We start from the raw sequence: 17500 nt of genomic DNA, 5'->3' as shown, positions 1-17500 counted from the left end.
CTTTGAGTGCCACGGCCCTTGGGCAAAAGGTTGCTTGCTGTGCCACATAGGCCGCAATGCATTTTAAAACAGTCATATAATTTCTTTAATAATTACTATGTAAACACTGAACACGCACAAATAACGATGAGACTCTCTTCTATCACCTGCAAAAAAAAGTTTATTGATCCCATTTTCCGTTCTTTAGTTATGAGCCGGAGAAGATAGCTTGATTGAACCAAAAACAGACATTTTTTTCTACGAGCTGAGATAATGAGCCTTTTGTGAAATTAAACATTTCAAGCACATCACTGACTCTGAAGCTAATTTTCTGATGTCTGGGTCTGTCTGGGTGAAGTGTATGCTGCTCTGTGTGCTCTGCGTGCCCCCCCCCCCCCCTCAACTGCACACGCCTCCTCCTGGGTGTGTCTTATGTGTCTGGTGGCTCTCTGCTGCTGCACACACAGTGAATGGTGCACAACATCCAGCTTTTTGGTTCCGCGTGTGTTTGTCACGGGCCACAATGCTTCCAGTTGAGAATAATAAGGCTGATTATGCGAATGTGCTGTCGCAGAAGGACACGGAGGTGCTCAGTTGTGACAGCGGATGCAGCTGCTGCGGGCACAGCTGGCGTTTGGCTTCATGCATGTCGATGCATACGGACGGATGCGATGCGATTTCCTTTTTCCCCAGCGACTTCTTCTGTGTGTTTGGCTCCACTTTCTCTTATCAGGAGAGTGCTGTCGCCACCTAATGGGGTTTGTAAAATAGGTTATAGACCTCCAATAGCTACAATATTGTAAGAGGCTATGTAAGAAGCTTAGATCGACACCCCCCCGTCAAAAAAACAATTTGGAGTTACTGACGCCATTTGGCGTCGCTGGCAGCCTACGGTAAATTTCTAATGACGCCATATGGCGTCGCTGGCACTCAATGTGTTAAGGACCATACCATTACTCCTCCCTGTTATTAAGGACCATACCATTATTCCTCCCTGTTATTAGGGGCCATACCATTATTCCTCCCTGTTATTAAGGACCATACCATTATTCCTCCCTGTTATTAAGGACCATACCATTACTCCTCCCTGTTATTAAGGACCATACCATTACTCCTCCCTGTTATTAAGGACCATACCATTATTCCTCCCTGTTATTAAGGACCATACCATTACTCCTCCCTGTTATTAAGGACCATACCATTATTCCTCCCTGTTATTAAGGACCATACCATTACTCCTCCCTGTTATTAAGGACCATACCATTACTCCTCCCTGTTATTAGGGGCCATACCATTATTCCTCCCTGTTATGAAGGAGTCTCAGCGGTGTTCATCTTATTTCATAGGAAAAGAACGATCGCTAGTTTGGGACCTAAACCGGCAGAAAGTACAGCCCCTAATAGTGGTGCTAAGTACAGTATGCAATGCTCAAATTAAAGACATTTTAATATTTCAGTTGTTTCTTTTTTGGGGGGGGGGGGGGCTCATTTAGAGTACACAAACTACCGACATTAAACCCTATGCGAGGGGCAAGAACTTCCGAGGTCCATGCCACAGTAGTGAGAGTAGAAGTGAGTCGAAAAACAATCTTTTATTGCTTAAAATGTTACACGTGAATCAGTGAAGCCAAATAAAAGGGGCCTAGAGATTACTGTGTGCGCTGAGGAAATCTTTAGTGTTCAAAGTAGACACTAATGTTAATTGTGAGTCACTGGGTTATTTCACAATGTTCAGTCAACAACATGCATCTAAGAGGGCCCACTGTCACACGCTTTTTGCTTTTGTTCTTCACTATCCCGATTCCGGGCCAAAATATTTGACTGGTACTCTAAGGCCTATGGAATAGCCCTTCAGCCGGAGGCGGAACTTGCCATCTTCGGCTGCAGCAGCAATCTCTGACGCAGGGGATGACTGTCGCCAAGAGACTCATTCTAAAGGAGTGGAAGTCCCACTCTCCACCATCTTTTCAGTTGTGGCTGATGGACATGGTTTCGGTTGTGCGCATGGAGAGACTCAGGTACATGAGGGCGAACTCACTTCGGAAGTTCTCGACTATTTGGGACCCGTTCCTGGCCTACTTTGACGAGGTTAGAAATGAGTGACTCGTCCAGCTACTTTAAAGGACTCCTTAATTTATTATTATTAAAAAAAAAATTACAAGTACCTAAGCACCTTACACGTCTGGTAGCACTGTGTTGTAATGTCGGTATGTGGTGTTTGTTTTTTTGTTTTTGTTTTTTTGTGTATCTGAGTTTGTTTCACTTTTGTTCTGAAAATTGGGGGGAAAAAAAGAAAAAAGCATCTAATTAGGGCTTTCTTCCAGTGTGTCAACCACTTCCTCTCTATTATATGGGGACGTGAGGTGTTTGATGGAGTTATATCCTATCAAAACACATTATTTTATAAGCATGACTTTCATCCCAATCGGTTTGATATTTCAGAGAACTATAGCTGATAAATGTTGTATGATTGACTGTTTCATGGAGCCTAGGAAAAGCCCACACTACATTTCCTCTACTTTCACTTTATGAGATATTTTAATTTGTACTGTTTTTCTGAAATATATTTTATAGACACAAAGTAAATGTTACAATACATGTAGTACAATTACATAAGAGAGTGTGTGTGTGTGTGTGTGTGTGTGTGTGTGTTTCTTCTCTTATACTGTATAGCTCTTCCCTCCCAACCATCAGTCCTCGTAATACAATGGTCCTCACAACAATAAAATAATATAGAGAAAAAAGAAAATGGGGGGAATTAGAAATGGCAATTAATTAGTAGTTGCTATAACATTCAGGTCGTAGCACTAGCGTAGCACTAGATCAACAGAGAATATACAGGTATAGTGGTACAGTTAAGACTCTTGTAGGGGCCGTGTGGCAGACAGGCAGCAAGAAACACACTGGAAGGATGCAGAGCTGAAGCACAGTGTTAAGGCTGTTACACACCAAGAGCGATGCGAATATACAGCACGAAATTGCGATGCGAATATTGACCCACCTGTCAATCACAACAACAGATGTGTACACGTCGGAAGCGAATTTCTGAAAAATCGACCTTGGTCCGAAAAAAGAAACGCCGCAATAACCCTCAGCGAAACTTCGCCGTTGGTATGCATGGTTGCATTGATTGATATAGGTTCGGAAAATATTATTGACGTGCAAATTAATCGCACGGAAAAAACGCTCGCGATGCGTAAGGAGTAAGGACCTTTACTGACACTAGGAATCTAAGATAGGGGGGGGGGGGGGGGGACTCTGGAGACGATGATATCACTTGTGCATGGCATAATAATGCCTTGTATATTGCCCGAGTGATGTTACTGATGACATCACCATGTCATGGTGATGTCATCAGACTGTTAACATGTAACATGTAGGGCTTGTCGCTTCCCACTGATGCCATTTGTTTTCCATCACAGGAGATAATGGTATGGTATAGTTAATAGATCACTCCCTACAAGCAGTGAGGACTGATGGCAGAGCGTACTGAGAAATAAATGAACTAAATCTATTTTTCAACGGGTTTGACACAGAGACCCCTCGACAGCTCCCTCTATCTGCCTGTTTGTCAAGCCTGACCACACTTGACTCTGCCCACCCACACCCACCTCCTCACACATACACCCACCTCCTCACATACACACACACACACCTCCTCACACATACACACACACACACACATACACCCACACACACACACACACCTCCTCACACATACACCCACCTCCTCTCACACACACACACACACACACACACCTCCTCACACATACACATACACACACCCACACACACCTCCTCACACATACACCCACCTCCTCTCACACACACACACACACACACCTCCTCACACACACACACACACCTCCTTACACACACACACACACACACACACACACACACACACACACACACACACACACACACACACCCACCTCCTCACACATACACCCACCTCCTCTCACACACACACACACACACACACACACACACACACACACCCACCTCCTCTCACACACACACACACACACACACACACACACACACACACACACACACACACACACACACACACACACACACACCTCGCCATGCTGCTTCCCCCAATCCTTCACTGAGGACAATGCGGCTGATTCCCCAACCTGTCCATCACTGCTCCTGCTGAGGAGGCTCCCCACAAGCCCATGATGCTATTATACACAACTGATGACTACCTCTTTATTTAGCATTCTTTATGCTGTTTTGAAGCCAGCTACTAGTTATGTATGTATGTATGTATGTATGTATGTATGTATGTATGCATGTATGTACTGTCTGTATGTATGTATGTATGTATGTATGTATGTATGTATATGTATGTATGTATGTACTGTATTTATGTATGTATGTATGTATGTATGTATGTATGTATGTATGTATGCATGCATGCATGCATGTATGTATGTATATCTACATGCATAATCACTATACATAACATTGTCATTTTTTTTGAGAAAGCGGGTAAATTATATATTTTTTGCAACATTTTACATCACTGTAAGTCGGTCACCCTCCACTGGTATTGTGAGTCGGTCACATCCAGTCTGACGCACTTTATGGTCTTTTTACAATACGTATCGGATGGACAAACCCCGTCTTTATTAGTCACATGACACATACATCACTGCAGAGGTGGCGGGACAAAAATTTTGTCTTCACGTTTGACCCAATTCTGGCTCGTCCTCCTCCATGGTCTGCCCAAGAGCGTTGGGCAGCTGCAGTGGAGCGCCCGGGGACCAACTTCTTCCAACCGCCGCTGGTCGTCAGACGGCGATCTTCTGCATGTTTTTAGCGGGGGGTTTATAGATGGAGGAAACCCCAGGGGAGCAGGGGAAGAACACGCAAACTCCACACAGAAAGGTCCTTTCTCACCAGATAGCCCACCTGGGCACAAGGTGGGCATGAAGGCATGGGGAGACCTATCCCCAGTGTCAACAGGTGAGAGTCCAAACAAAGACTTCTGTCAGGCGAGTGTGAGGCAAGAGCGCTAGCACTGCGCCACCGTGCCCCCTAAGGCAGTCAGGCTATTCATTTCAGCAAAAGCCAGCTAGTGTGGAAGTACTTTAGATACAGTCTGTCTTACAGAGTCAACATGTGAAATTTCATATAAATATCTGGCCATTTAAATGTCCAAATGATCTATTAAAAGAACTGGATAGGGTATAGGACACGCCCACCCATTCATTTGAACGGAGGCTGCTCATTGGCGCATGAAGCTCTTGTGGGGGCTTTTCTTCCTGGTTTTACTTCTGGACCATGCGGCTCAAGGTGAAGTGTGCATGTCTGCCATGACGTATTCCATGACGTATGCTATGGAATTATTTGGCTATCTAAATGCAAGAGGTTGTTCAAGCAATTTGAGAGCATGATTTATCAATTTCACATTCAGACTTTGGACCCTTGGACTCAAAAAGCCCCCACGTGTGCTTAAATCTGCTCTGCTTGTCCTCAAACTGTACGCTCACACTCAAAAGTGTTCTGCTTGGACAGATTTCCTGCACTCGCACTCAAAAATCCTCTGCTCGCACTTACATTTGCTCTGTTCGCGCTCAAACTCAGTGCCTGCATGCAAATGTCCTCCGCTCCTCCTTCAAACTGCTTCTGTGCGCTCTTGAAACTTCTGCTCTTGGATCTCTTCTCTTCTCTCAGATTTGTAGTGCAACAATCCTGTCAGAAATCCACAGGCAAGGGGGGGGGCATGGTGGTGCAGTGGTAAGCGCTGTCGCCTCACAGCTAGAAAGTCCTGGGTTCGATTCGCACCTGCGACGCTGTGAGCGCTGAAGGAATGCGTGCCCGTCCGCATGTCCTCGAGTACTTATTGGCCAAGTTATGTTCAATTCAGCCAGGGTACAAGGGAGTATAGGCGGCCATCTTTTCAAATTAAATAGAATACCGTTTCAGGAAATGGCAAGCTGCAACAATATGTCACGTTAAACCGGACCTTGTACCCATAATTATTTCTACAGCGGGGCATTCAAAAATAAGGTGGATAGGTCCCGAATATGACATCACATTGTGTTATGACATAATCTTCAGTGAGACCATCAAAGATGACATGATCATAATTATGACATCATCACTGTCGACATCCCAATGACATCCTAACAGCGTCGAGTGACGTAGTCAGATAGTGATGTAGTCATGACATCATCTAACAGTTCGTATTCATGAGATGTAGGTATGACATCACCTAACAGTACCCCCCCTCTACGGGCGCCACCCACCTGGCGTCCGATGAGACTTGCCCCAAACTGGCTTCATTGCACAATCCACATCAATCGTTTTCAGCATGTAGCAACGAGCTAGCGGCTAGCGCTTCTGTTATTGTTTCGAAGGCAGCGGCGCACAGGCAGACAGGATGATGCCTTGCGGCACATTGCTGCCTCTCACAGTTGGATGGTCTCACTCTAGATCTGGTTCTTCTTTCGTTCAAATTCACGGTGTTTCTCACTGCTTCTCAATCTTGGCTGTTCCGCCTCGTCTGTTCTAGTTTCTCTGTAAACACAGAATATCCCAAAAGACACAGAGCCTCAGACACCCCTAGTTGCCATGGCATATTTTTTTTTAATTTCAGCTCAGCACCAGCATGTTAGTTGAGGGACACACCCCCAACTTTGCTGTTGCACTGTTAGAGACATTCACTGGTAACATCTTCAAATCACTAGCGTAAAAGTAGGGAAACATCCTGTCAGTGAAGGTGTGACAGACAACTACAGAGGGCGCTGCAGTCTCAGAAGGCGAAACCTCAGCGGATGCTGGAGACTCTGAAGGCGCAGCCAAAGGGAATGCTGCAGACTCTGAAGGTGGAGTCTCAGCGGATGCTCCAAACTCGGAAGACGGAGCCAAAGGGGATGTCGCAGGCTGAGAGAGCGGAGCCCCAGAAGATTCAGCAGAATCTAAAGGCTGAGGAGCCTCAACCAACGCAGAGCCAAACACAGGTGGGCCCCGGCCAGACTGGGAGGTCAATGGACTGATTCTGCCCCTGCAGCAGGAGAGGGTCTGGCTGGTAATAGCTCCACTGTGGACTAGCAGGGAAGAAAAGGCTGTTTAATACCTTTACACAGCCATCCACCGAGAGTACCATGCACACTGGCTTCATTGCACAATCCACATCAATCGTTTTCAGCATGTAGCAACGAGCTAGCGGCTAGCGCTTCTGTTATTGTTTCAAAGGCAGCGGCGCAGGCATTTGAGATCGGCAGATTCAACACCCACAGCAGGAGAGGCATTTGAGATCTCGACATCACCTTCTTCTTCTAATGGCTTTCCCGGCAGACAGGATGATGGCTTTTGCTGCCTCTCACAGTTGGATGGTCTCACTCTAGATCTGGTTTTTCTTTCGTTCAAATTTTCCGGTGTTTCTCACAGCTTCTCAATCTTGGCTGTTGCGCCACGTCTCATGTTCCTCCGCTCCTCATCCCTCCTGAGCAACAACGTGCCTTCACCTTCGTGAAGGGCTCCTCCGTTAACTCATCCCCCCCGCCAGGGTTTGTGACCATTTTCAGTGATTTTCTGGGTCCCACAAAATATGTTCTAGTTTCTCTGTAAACACAGAATATCCCAAAAGACACAGAGCCTCAGACACCCCTAGTTGCCACAGCATTTTTTTTTTTTTTTCAGCTCAGCACCAGCATGTTAGTTGAGGGACACACCCCCAACTTTGCTGTTGCACTGTTAGAGACATTCACTGGTAACATCTTCATATCACTAGCGTAAAAGTAGGGAAACAGCCTGTCAGTGAAGGTGTGTGTGAAGGTGTGTATGTGTGTGTTAGTATCAGGATCAGAGAATGACAGCTTTCCTCTGTCCCAGTCCAGACTCACTCTGACCCTCTGGAGCTTCTTCTTCACTGAGTAAGCAGTGAATGGACTTGGGTATGTTTCATATTTACCTTCTATAGCACTGAAGTCCATTCTCCATATTCCATCATATATCAAACCCTTCCTGTGGGCAGACTCTGATAACACACCCAAGATCCAATATTTACTGTCTCCAACCTCAACATCCCAGCTGTGAGTTCCTGAGTTAAAGCCTTCAGAGGCCAAGACAGCCCACCAGAAAAGCCTCTCTGGGTTGTCGAGAACCGTGTATGGCCCTTGTCTTATAATGGTCAGATCTTCAGATAGTCTGACTCTGCCAGTGTTTGGGTCCAGAATCACAGGAGTGTAAGAGACCTTCTCATTCATCTTTTCCCAGACTCTGAAGCTCAGGTTGGCCAGGTGTTTGGCCTCGTCTATCAGAGCTCCTGACACCAGTTGTGGATCTTCCAGCAGGGGGCGCTGGACTCTTTCCACTGTAGCCTTGTAGTTCTGCAGGACTGAGACATCTTCAGCTCTCAGCTTCTTCTCTATGGCTCTGACTGTGTCAGAAAGAGCTGCTATCTCTCTGCTCAGAGCCTTAGTCTTCTCCTTCATCGTCTGACTCTTCTGCTCCTCTTCCTCCCTCAGTGAAGTGATCCTGGCCTCTTCTTCCTCTTGTAGAAATTGGTGAAGCTTCTTAAACTCCTGCTTAATCTGCCTCTCTGTGCGTCGGGCCTGGACCTTAATGTGTTCTGCTGTTTTATCAAAGTTTCCTTTAACTTCATTAAACAGCTTCAGTTCCTCCTTGTGATGCCGTGCAGCATTGACAACACACACTGGCAGACACACCACAATCACACACACACACACACACACCACAACTAAGAGCTTGAGTTTCGCAGAGAGCAGCATGTTGTCCAGGATGTGAACAAGAGCCATCCCTTTATCACCTCAGCAGGGAGGGATTTATGACATCACTGTTACAGGCACAGACACATTTAGTGACATCACTGATGATGACATTTTGACATCACTGTCATCAGTGTTATAAGTACTGGGCTGCTGAGAAAACACCAGAGCACTGGACGAGGAAACTGGACACTTGTTCGATGATGTCACTGACAGCATTGTGATGTCATCTTGCGGTGAGGAACGCTGTAGCACTTGATAGCTGAGTCGGCCAGGTTCGAAGAGAGGACTAGCAGAGCCAACCCTTATAGGTCCCGAATATCACATTGTGTTATGACATCATCAGTGAGACCATCAAAGATGACATGATCATAATTATGACATCATCACTGTCGACATCCCAATGATGACATCCTAACAGCGTCGAGTGATGTAGTCAGATCATCTAACAGTTCGTATTCATGAGATGTAGGTATGACATCACCTAACACAAACACTTTTGAAGAGAGCGTATGAAATAAGATTAGAGCTGGGAAGCACAAACTGTTTTTTAATGCATTTTGTTGGTGGACAGCCAAATCCAACAATTCAGAAAATTCCATCTCTTGCCACCAGGGGGTGCTGCCGCACCCTCCGCACCTACCTTCCCCATGCCCTTGAGGAGTACAGTAGGTAATGTGCTCACATTAGAGGTTGAGGTTTTATAAATAATTACTTTGATGTGATTTCCTGTGTACACCACTGGGGGAAGGTGATTTTAATGGCTAGACTTTTCCACAAATGAGGCCCCAGAAGAGGACCTGCCTGCTGCCATTGCTCTGAGACTTAAGTAGCTTGAACCTATGGCTGGATAAGTAGTTGCTGAGATAAAGAAAAGTTGCATATCCTCCAGGGAAAACATGAATAAGTCCAAACAGACATGATGGTGCCTGTTATCAAATGTAAAAGGTTGAGAAAGAACTGAGAAGAAATGTGAAATAACTATATTGTGCCAGATAGAGTTGTGAAATCGCCATGCAGATTCATTTTCACTCCTCTACATCCTGCGTCTATTTTTATATGCATGATGTGTGTGTTTATTTATTAATATACCCCAGTGACTATGGTGGGTGCAGTAGTCTATTTAAGACACCATCTGCTTGGATCCAACAGTAATTAAAACAAGCTTGTTGCTTAATAGAATCCTGCATAAAAAAACAATTAATGAAGTATACTCTCCTTTATGGTTTTTTACCCCTCAGCCAATTACAGTTCATCCTCAACAGCATTCAATAAAAGTGCACAGTGCGATAAGCCCAAGCTGATAATATGAACGGTAATTCATACAGACGTATTGAAGTGTGCATACGTGCGCACGCACGCGCACACACACACACACACACACACACACACGCCCCCGCCAGGCCAGAAAAAGAATTGCCAATTTTTCTTTTATTTTTTTCTGCTCTCCCCAAAATTTCAATAAACCTTTAAGGCATATTATTAGAATATAGCAATACTGGTGTTGACAGTAATAGAAGATGCCAAATCATTTGAAACAATTAAAGTCCCTGGAAACCAAAATCCACAAAAACGTTCTAACTATGTTATTTAGGGTCTTATGTTAGTAATTGTGTGCCTCACAAATTATGATACATTACTTTCAACCCAAAGCCTTAAAATCGACACTTTTCTACAAGGTCTGGATGTCCACTTCCTCATTGAAGAGAGCAGTGCGCGAGGTGCTAAAATGCAGGAGCTTATGACGTCATAAGCTCTATATAACCTTTGTACACGCGCGCAACCCGCCCTTATCCTTTTGTCCATTCTTTGTCCCCACAGCGCTCGCTCAGTGTCTGTCTGTCTCCCTCCCACTCTGTGTGCTGTGTGTCGAGCGCTATCCTGCCTGCTCTCTCTCTCTCTCTCTCTCTCTCTCTCTCTCTCTCTCTCGGGACTAGTGAGAGAGAGAGAGAGCAGGCAGCATAGCGCTCGACACACAGCACACAGAGTGGGAGGGAGACAGAAGCGCTGTGCACTCGCAGCGGCAGAGCAGAGATCTCTTCCTCTCAGTACGCTATGCGCGGAGCAACGCGCGAACACACACACACACACACACACACTCACCCCATCTCTCTTTCCTTCTCTCTCTCTCCTTCTCTCCCTCTCTCTCCGAGAGAGAGGTCTCCTCCGAGAGAGAGAGAGAGAGAGAGAGAGAGAGAAATTTCCCTGCTGCAGACGGGACACGCCCACACAGTCCACGGGAGAAAATACACTCTAAAAACTAATTGATTCTCATGACTTTTGCCATGACTGTCAAACCTAAATTTATATACTTTGCGACGTTCATTATCGTTCAAATTTGGCTGGTGGCTTATTAACATAGGGTCCTGTGATGTGATGAACTCAAAATGCTAAATAATAAAGAAATATTTCTGGTTTCCAGGGACTTTAAGCATTTTGCTTTTAAGAGCATTGTGCCAGCGTGCAGCGCTGTTCCAAAACATGTCAACGTGTCGTTGCCTGCGAAACGCACATCCCATAATACAACTGTTCGCAATCGCATCCCATAATAGTATGATGATACTTGGGATGCCATTGCGAACATAGATGCGAACAGGTTAGCTACACATTTAGCGTCGCCAGCGAGGGCCCCCACCGTTGCGGTCGGTACGTGTCGAAATCCCTCCAGGCCTGAAATTGTTTCTAGGGGAAACACTGTAGGACACTGATTGGTTTGAACCACTGGTTCCACACTCCACATATATTGGAGTGTGGCAAGATGGATTTGTCGTGTGATCGTAATGTCATGATCTTGCGTGAATCCGGCCGCCTCACAATGAGGTTCCATGGGGCTCAGGAGGTAGAGCGCGTCGTCCACTAACCAGAAGGTCGGTGGTTCGATCCCCGGCTCCTCAAGTCTGCATGTCAAAGTGTCCTTGGGCAAGACACTGAACCCCAAATTGCTCCCAATGGCTGTGCCAGCACCCTGCGCGGCAGCCTTCGGTGCGTGAATGTAGGCACATTGTAAAGCGCTTTGGATAAAAGCGCTATATAAATGCAGTCCATTTACCATAGTTTGAGGGTGTCACTAAAAATGGTACTAGGGACTTGTGCAATCAGTGACTTACTCAAACACTCGTTGGCGGAGTCCCCATTGGCCCTGGCCCAGGGTCTGTCCTGGTAGAAGGGCTGACATGTCTGGCAGTCCACTCCCACCGTGTGATGCTGGCAGGTGCAGACCACGCCCCCTTGCTCCCCTTCAACGCACTCACTGCCGTGGCCATTACACTTACATCTGAGGGGAGACACATGACGGATGAGTGTGTGTGTGTGTGTGTGTGTGTGTGTGTGTTTGTGTGCGTGTGTGTGTGTGCGTGTGTGTGTGTGTTTGTGTGCGTGTGTGTGTGTGCGTGTGTGTGTGTGTGTGTGTGTGTGTGTGTGTGCGAAGGCTGTGAGCACAAATTTAACTATCCACCTTATTTTTGAACGCCCCACTGTAAAAAAGAATCGTGGGTACAAGGTCCGGTTTAACGTGACTCATTGTTGCAGCTTGCCATTTCCTTTGTTATACTCTGGCTGCAGACCCGAATTATAAACCGGAAGCTGGAGTCTGTTATAAAAGTTATAAATATAGTCACGTTATAAACAACTAACCAACGCTGGAGGTCCGTATGGAAACTCGAAATGTGTGTTACTCGAAATGGTTAAAGGGGCCATATTATGCATTTCTTAATTTTGTATCATATATAGGTTGTTACAATCTTGGATGGTCATATTAAACATGGGCTAAGCTTCAAATAAATATGTGAAAGTGTTTTAATGTTACCCCCATGAACCACCCCTCGCGCCTATGAACTCTCGTAGACGAGATGACATGGATTTATGGCGATTTTGTGCGAGAACCATAATTTTTGTGACGTCAGTAAGGACTTGTTACCCTGGCAACAAAGCGTTGCCGCCGGCCGGCGCGCAGCGCGCGCACGCTAGCGCCCACCCTTCCCCTCTCTTCCCTGTTCTGTGTTTCAGTAACCCGCGGCGGCGTCACCACTCACCAGGCTCTCTCTAGCCTGGCTGTCTGGGACTAACACAACAGTAGTAGTCTCATGGAATAACGGATTCCAGACCGCAAAAACAAGGAGACGACATGGAAGTGAGCCAGGATGTAGGACTGAAGTGGTAAGTTCTGAAAATATGTGTCTCATTCCAGCATCGGTCCAATGTGCTGCTAGGAAGCGCTAACGTTACTTACCGGCTGGGTAACGTTAGCACTTGCTATTTAGCCTAGCAGCACAGCTGCCTTATAGACATGAACAACCGATGAATGACGAAAGGCACATATTTTCAGAACTTGTAACGTTAGTCCAACTTGCTGACTTCTCCAAGTCCTCATTTTGGTTTGGTCCGTGTAGCCTTTGCTAGGAGAGGCACACTATAGTCACAAGCATTTGGGAAGTTAGCTAACTAGCTACATTAGCTAGTGTGAAGCTCCCGGTGTAACGTTATGGCAGGCCGTGGTAATAGAATCCCTGCTTGGCCAGCCACCGAAGGAAATGTCGGGGTGCAGCCCGTTGCTCGTTGATATAATTGTTTTACAACTACCAAATTTAGTAGCCATAGCAGAGATCGCCTGTCTGTTTCTGTTATGCATGACTATCTATCTATCTATCTATCTATCTATCTATCTATCTATCTATCTATCTATCTATCTTATCTATCTTATCTATCTTATCTAGATAGATAGATAGATAGATAGATAGACAGACAGACAGACAGACAGACAGTCTCGCTTCTACAGCGATAGCTCTCTGGGCAGAAGTTTGCAAACGCAAAAACTCCTCGCGCTGCCCACCTGGAGTATTTTCCGGAGGGTGGGGGTTCAGGGACAGGACCTAGAAACAGAGCGTTTCAGACAGAGGGTGAACTGAAGGGGGCAGTGAGAGCCAGTACAAGATAAACAATGAGTTTTTTAAACTATGACTGATGCAATAAGTTACTCTACTGGAGGCCAACAATAAAATAATAATACATTATATTAGCAAAATATGGGCCCTTTAAAAGTTAAATCAATTTGGTGGCGTTTTACTGCCATGTAACATAGCTAGCTAGCCGCTAACATTAGCCACAGTTAGTAGCCGACTACCCACAATGCATTACGTTATCCCAGCACCCGAACGACACGGCTGTAGAGCAGAATGGCTCTGCTGCAAAAGGGTAAAATCCTCATAGACGTTTTTTTTGTCAAGTTAAAACCATAGGCTGTAAAACAGTCTATTACACCGGAAGCGGAAGAAGCACCCATCAGGCCTCATGGCAGCTAAAAATAAGGTGGATAGCCTACTCTCTCTTTCTCCTTACTGACACATAAACAAGTGTAGACATGCATATGCAGTAAGCACACACACACACACACGCACACACACGCACACACGCGCGCACACACACACACACACACACACACACACACACACACACACACACACACACACACACACACACACACACACACACACACAGGGAAAGTGAGAAGGTATTTTCACCGTGAGGAGTTGTCACTTTCCATTACCTCTCACTGGCAGAAACATAGGCTGAGATGAGGTGGAGTTTTCATCCCACTTCAGTGACTGCACACGGTAATTCCACTGTGCACTCAATACTACTACGCCCTGAAGCTGTACAGAGCCTCACAGCAAACAGTGTACATCTCATCTCATGTGTGTGCGTGCGCAGTCTGCACACGCATGTGTGTGTTTAATGTGTGCTCATGTGTTTAATGTGCGCTCATGTGCGTGTCTGATTTATTGTGCACTTGCTTGTATAAATCTAAGTGTATTCACTGCACACCATGTCTATATTGATGCATGGTGTATGAGAAAGGTAATATCCATCGACCGAAATCTATCAATCAAGTACAACCAGATACGGTAGTTAATACCTACTAATTACTTGCCTTCCGTCTGCATTTGGAAAGCCTATCTCCCCTGAAACACAGAACGCGGGGGTGGCCGCATCTCCTGGTTCCTCTGTACTATTTACTGGTTGGGTTCTGTCGAGTGGCTGTGATGGGGGACAGGGACTTGTCACTGAGAGGCAGGCTCTGTCAAAATGAGCCAGCTGTCCCGGGTCCAGTCATATGCTCGCCTGAGGCTCAAACCCAGTTATTTGTGTTGTCGCCTCAGCGACAACAACCTCGTAATAAAAAAGTGCCTCGAACCCATACATCAGATCTCTCTGCTATAGGGCAGATACATCAGATCTCTCTGCTATAGGGCAGATACATCAGATCTCTCTGCTATAGGGCATATACATCAGATCTCTCTGCTAGGGCAGATACATCAGATCTCTCTGCTAGGGCAGATACATCAGATCTCTCTGCTAGGGCAGATACATCAGATCTCTCTGCTAGGGCAGATACATCAGATCTCTCTGCTAGGGCAGATACATCAGATCTCTCTGCTAGGGCAGATACATCAGATCTCTCTGCTAGGGCAGATACATCAGATCTCTCTGCTTGGGCAGATACTGTACATCAGATCTCTCTGCTATAGGGCAGATACATCAGATCTCTCTGCTAGGGCATATACATCAGATCTCTCTGCTGGGGCAGATACATCAGATCTCTCTGCTAGGGCAGATACATCAGATCTCTCTGCTATAGGGCAGATACATCAGATCTCTCTGCTATAGGACAGATACATCAGATCTCTCTGCTAGGGCAGATACATCAGATCTCTCTGCTATAGGGCAGATACATCAGATCTCTCTGCTATAGGGCAGATACATCAGATCTCTCTGCTATAGGGCATATACATCAGATATCTCTGCTATAGGGCAGATACATCAGATCTCTCTGCTAGGGCAGATACATCAGCTCTCTCTGCTAGGGCAGATACATCAGATATCTCTGCTATAGGGCATATACATCAGATCTCTCTGCTAGGGCAGATACATCAGATCTCTCTGCTAGGGCAGATACATCAGATCTCTCTGCTAGGGCAGATACTGTACATCAGATCTCTCTGCTATAGGGCAGATACATCAGATCTCTCTGCTAGGGCAGATACTGTACATCAGATCTCTCTGCTAGGGCAGATACATCAGATCTCTCTGCTATAGGGCATATACATCAGATCTCTCTGCTAGGGCAGATACATCAGATCTCTCTGCTATAGGGCATATACATCAGATCTCTCTGCTAGGACAGATACATCAGATCTCTCTGCTATAGGGCATATACATCAGATATCTCTGCTAGGGCAGATACATCAGATCTCTCTGCTAGGGCAGATACATCAGATCTCTCTGCTAGGACAGATACATCAGATCTCTCTGCTAGGGCAGATACATCAGATCTCTCTGCTAGGGCAGATACATCAGATCTCTCTGCTAGGGCAGATGCATCAGATCTCTCTGCTATTCACCTTATGTAGCCACGCCCATTTGACCTGGTTGTGTGGTCGTTCGACGACTTCCGGCAAAAAAAGAAGAAAAAAAAATGGCTGGCTGCTCCAATATAATCTAACTCTGAATTAACTAATAATTTAGCCAATTGTATGTAACATACCAAATAAAAGCAAACGGCAATGTCTAAGAATGCAACGCCATGTAACTGGCTCGTTAAGTCTCGCATTCCAGGGAATTACGTTAACGTCTGCGGGTCTTATAGACGACGACGTAAGTGGCTCGAGCTGCGCTCGGAGGACAGAAAACCTTCTGAAGCTTTCTTTGTTGGAGTCCAGGTATGTTTTACAAGAAAGTGCTCGTCATTGTCGACGATAACGTTATCTGACGTGGCTAACAGTGGATACTCCGCTTGCTTGCTGTGTACCGAGCTCAAAGTAGTAGGCTACGTTCGTTGTTTTACACCCTGCGCTGTCCGCTCCAAAAACAACTCTCTTCTTCATGACGTTCCTTCATATTTGGCGCCGTGACCGCCGGAAGTGTTAATAGGACCCGGAAGAATTTGGCCCACTGTAAGGTCTGAACATAAGGTGAATAGGGCAGACGGCAAAGTAGACCGCAGCTCCCCAGTAAGCCCCACAGTGGTAGTCAAACTAAATATGTTATGAGAGAGATGACTTGAATTATAGGCTGTGGACGTGCCATTCAAGAAATGATGAGCAAAATAGCTGAGATTGTTTATGTCAGAATGAAAACCACCCACTGCAATTTTAGCACACTCATTTTGTAGCAGGCCATCTAAGCCACTATTCATAGCTTTCAAGGGGCGTTACGTGCTGCCGGGAACGCCCACCTGACGGTCAAAAAAAAAACTTGTTCATTCTGCTGCCCGCCGAGTCGACTAGTTTCTCACGCTGTTTGTTTTAGAGCTGCACGCTTTGCATATTAAGGACACGTCAATTGACACGCAGCCGCCCCGTGAAGTACTGTTTGAGCGGACGACAGCCCAGGCATCACTTTTTAGCAATAGTCTCACTAATCCCACAGTGGTTTACCTGCTTTTGAGATCTGCAAAAAATAGTTTGCTTCTGTCTCACCCGTTCTCCCTCTCTCTTCACACGCGACGAGGGCTGGGCTCCACAACATTATAAAAACGAGTCCGCACTCCGCACGCAGTCTCTTGTTGTGAAACAATTTCTCCGAACTGCCATGTGTTGGACAGTAACGTTAACGATAGTTCGGTTTGTTTGAAGTGCCCAAAACGTGTAGTTTGTTTAGATATCGTTCTTTTTCAACGCTTGATAGATGGTCTAAATATTCCTGACTGGAAACTGGTGGAAAAAAGACCGCTTTTTGCTGCAGCTGCGTCTGGAGTGTTCAGCGCCATTGATGTTTTGA

At 45.9% G+C, this 17500-nt stretch overlaps 1 protein-coding gene across 1 annotated transcript in view; it reads right to left on the bottom strand.

Moving 5' to 3' along the window:
• The window catches only part of lamc3 (laminin, gamma 3), a gene marked incomplete at its 5' end in the record, with an annotated part of 191099 nt that overhangs the window by 123154 nt on the left and 50445 nt on the right, over positions 1-17500 (bottom strand). The window contains one exon of the mRNA XM_083642378.1: positions 11833-11999. Within this exon, the coding sequence (XP_083498504.1) occupies positions 11833-11999 (167 nt within the window). The remainder of the gene's footprint in view (positions 1-11832; positions 12000-17500) is intronic.

The sequence above is a fragment of the Poromitra crassiceps genome (assembly GCF_964638095.1).
Source record: "Poromitra crassiceps genome assembly, chromosome: 8".
Classification (NCBI taxonomy): Eukaryota; Metazoa; Chordata; class Actinopteri; order Beryciformes; family Melamphaidae; genus Poromitra; species Poromitra crassiceps.
Note: the sequence above shows the minus strand (reverse complement) of the source record. Positions and strands in the feature narration are given on the sequence as shown.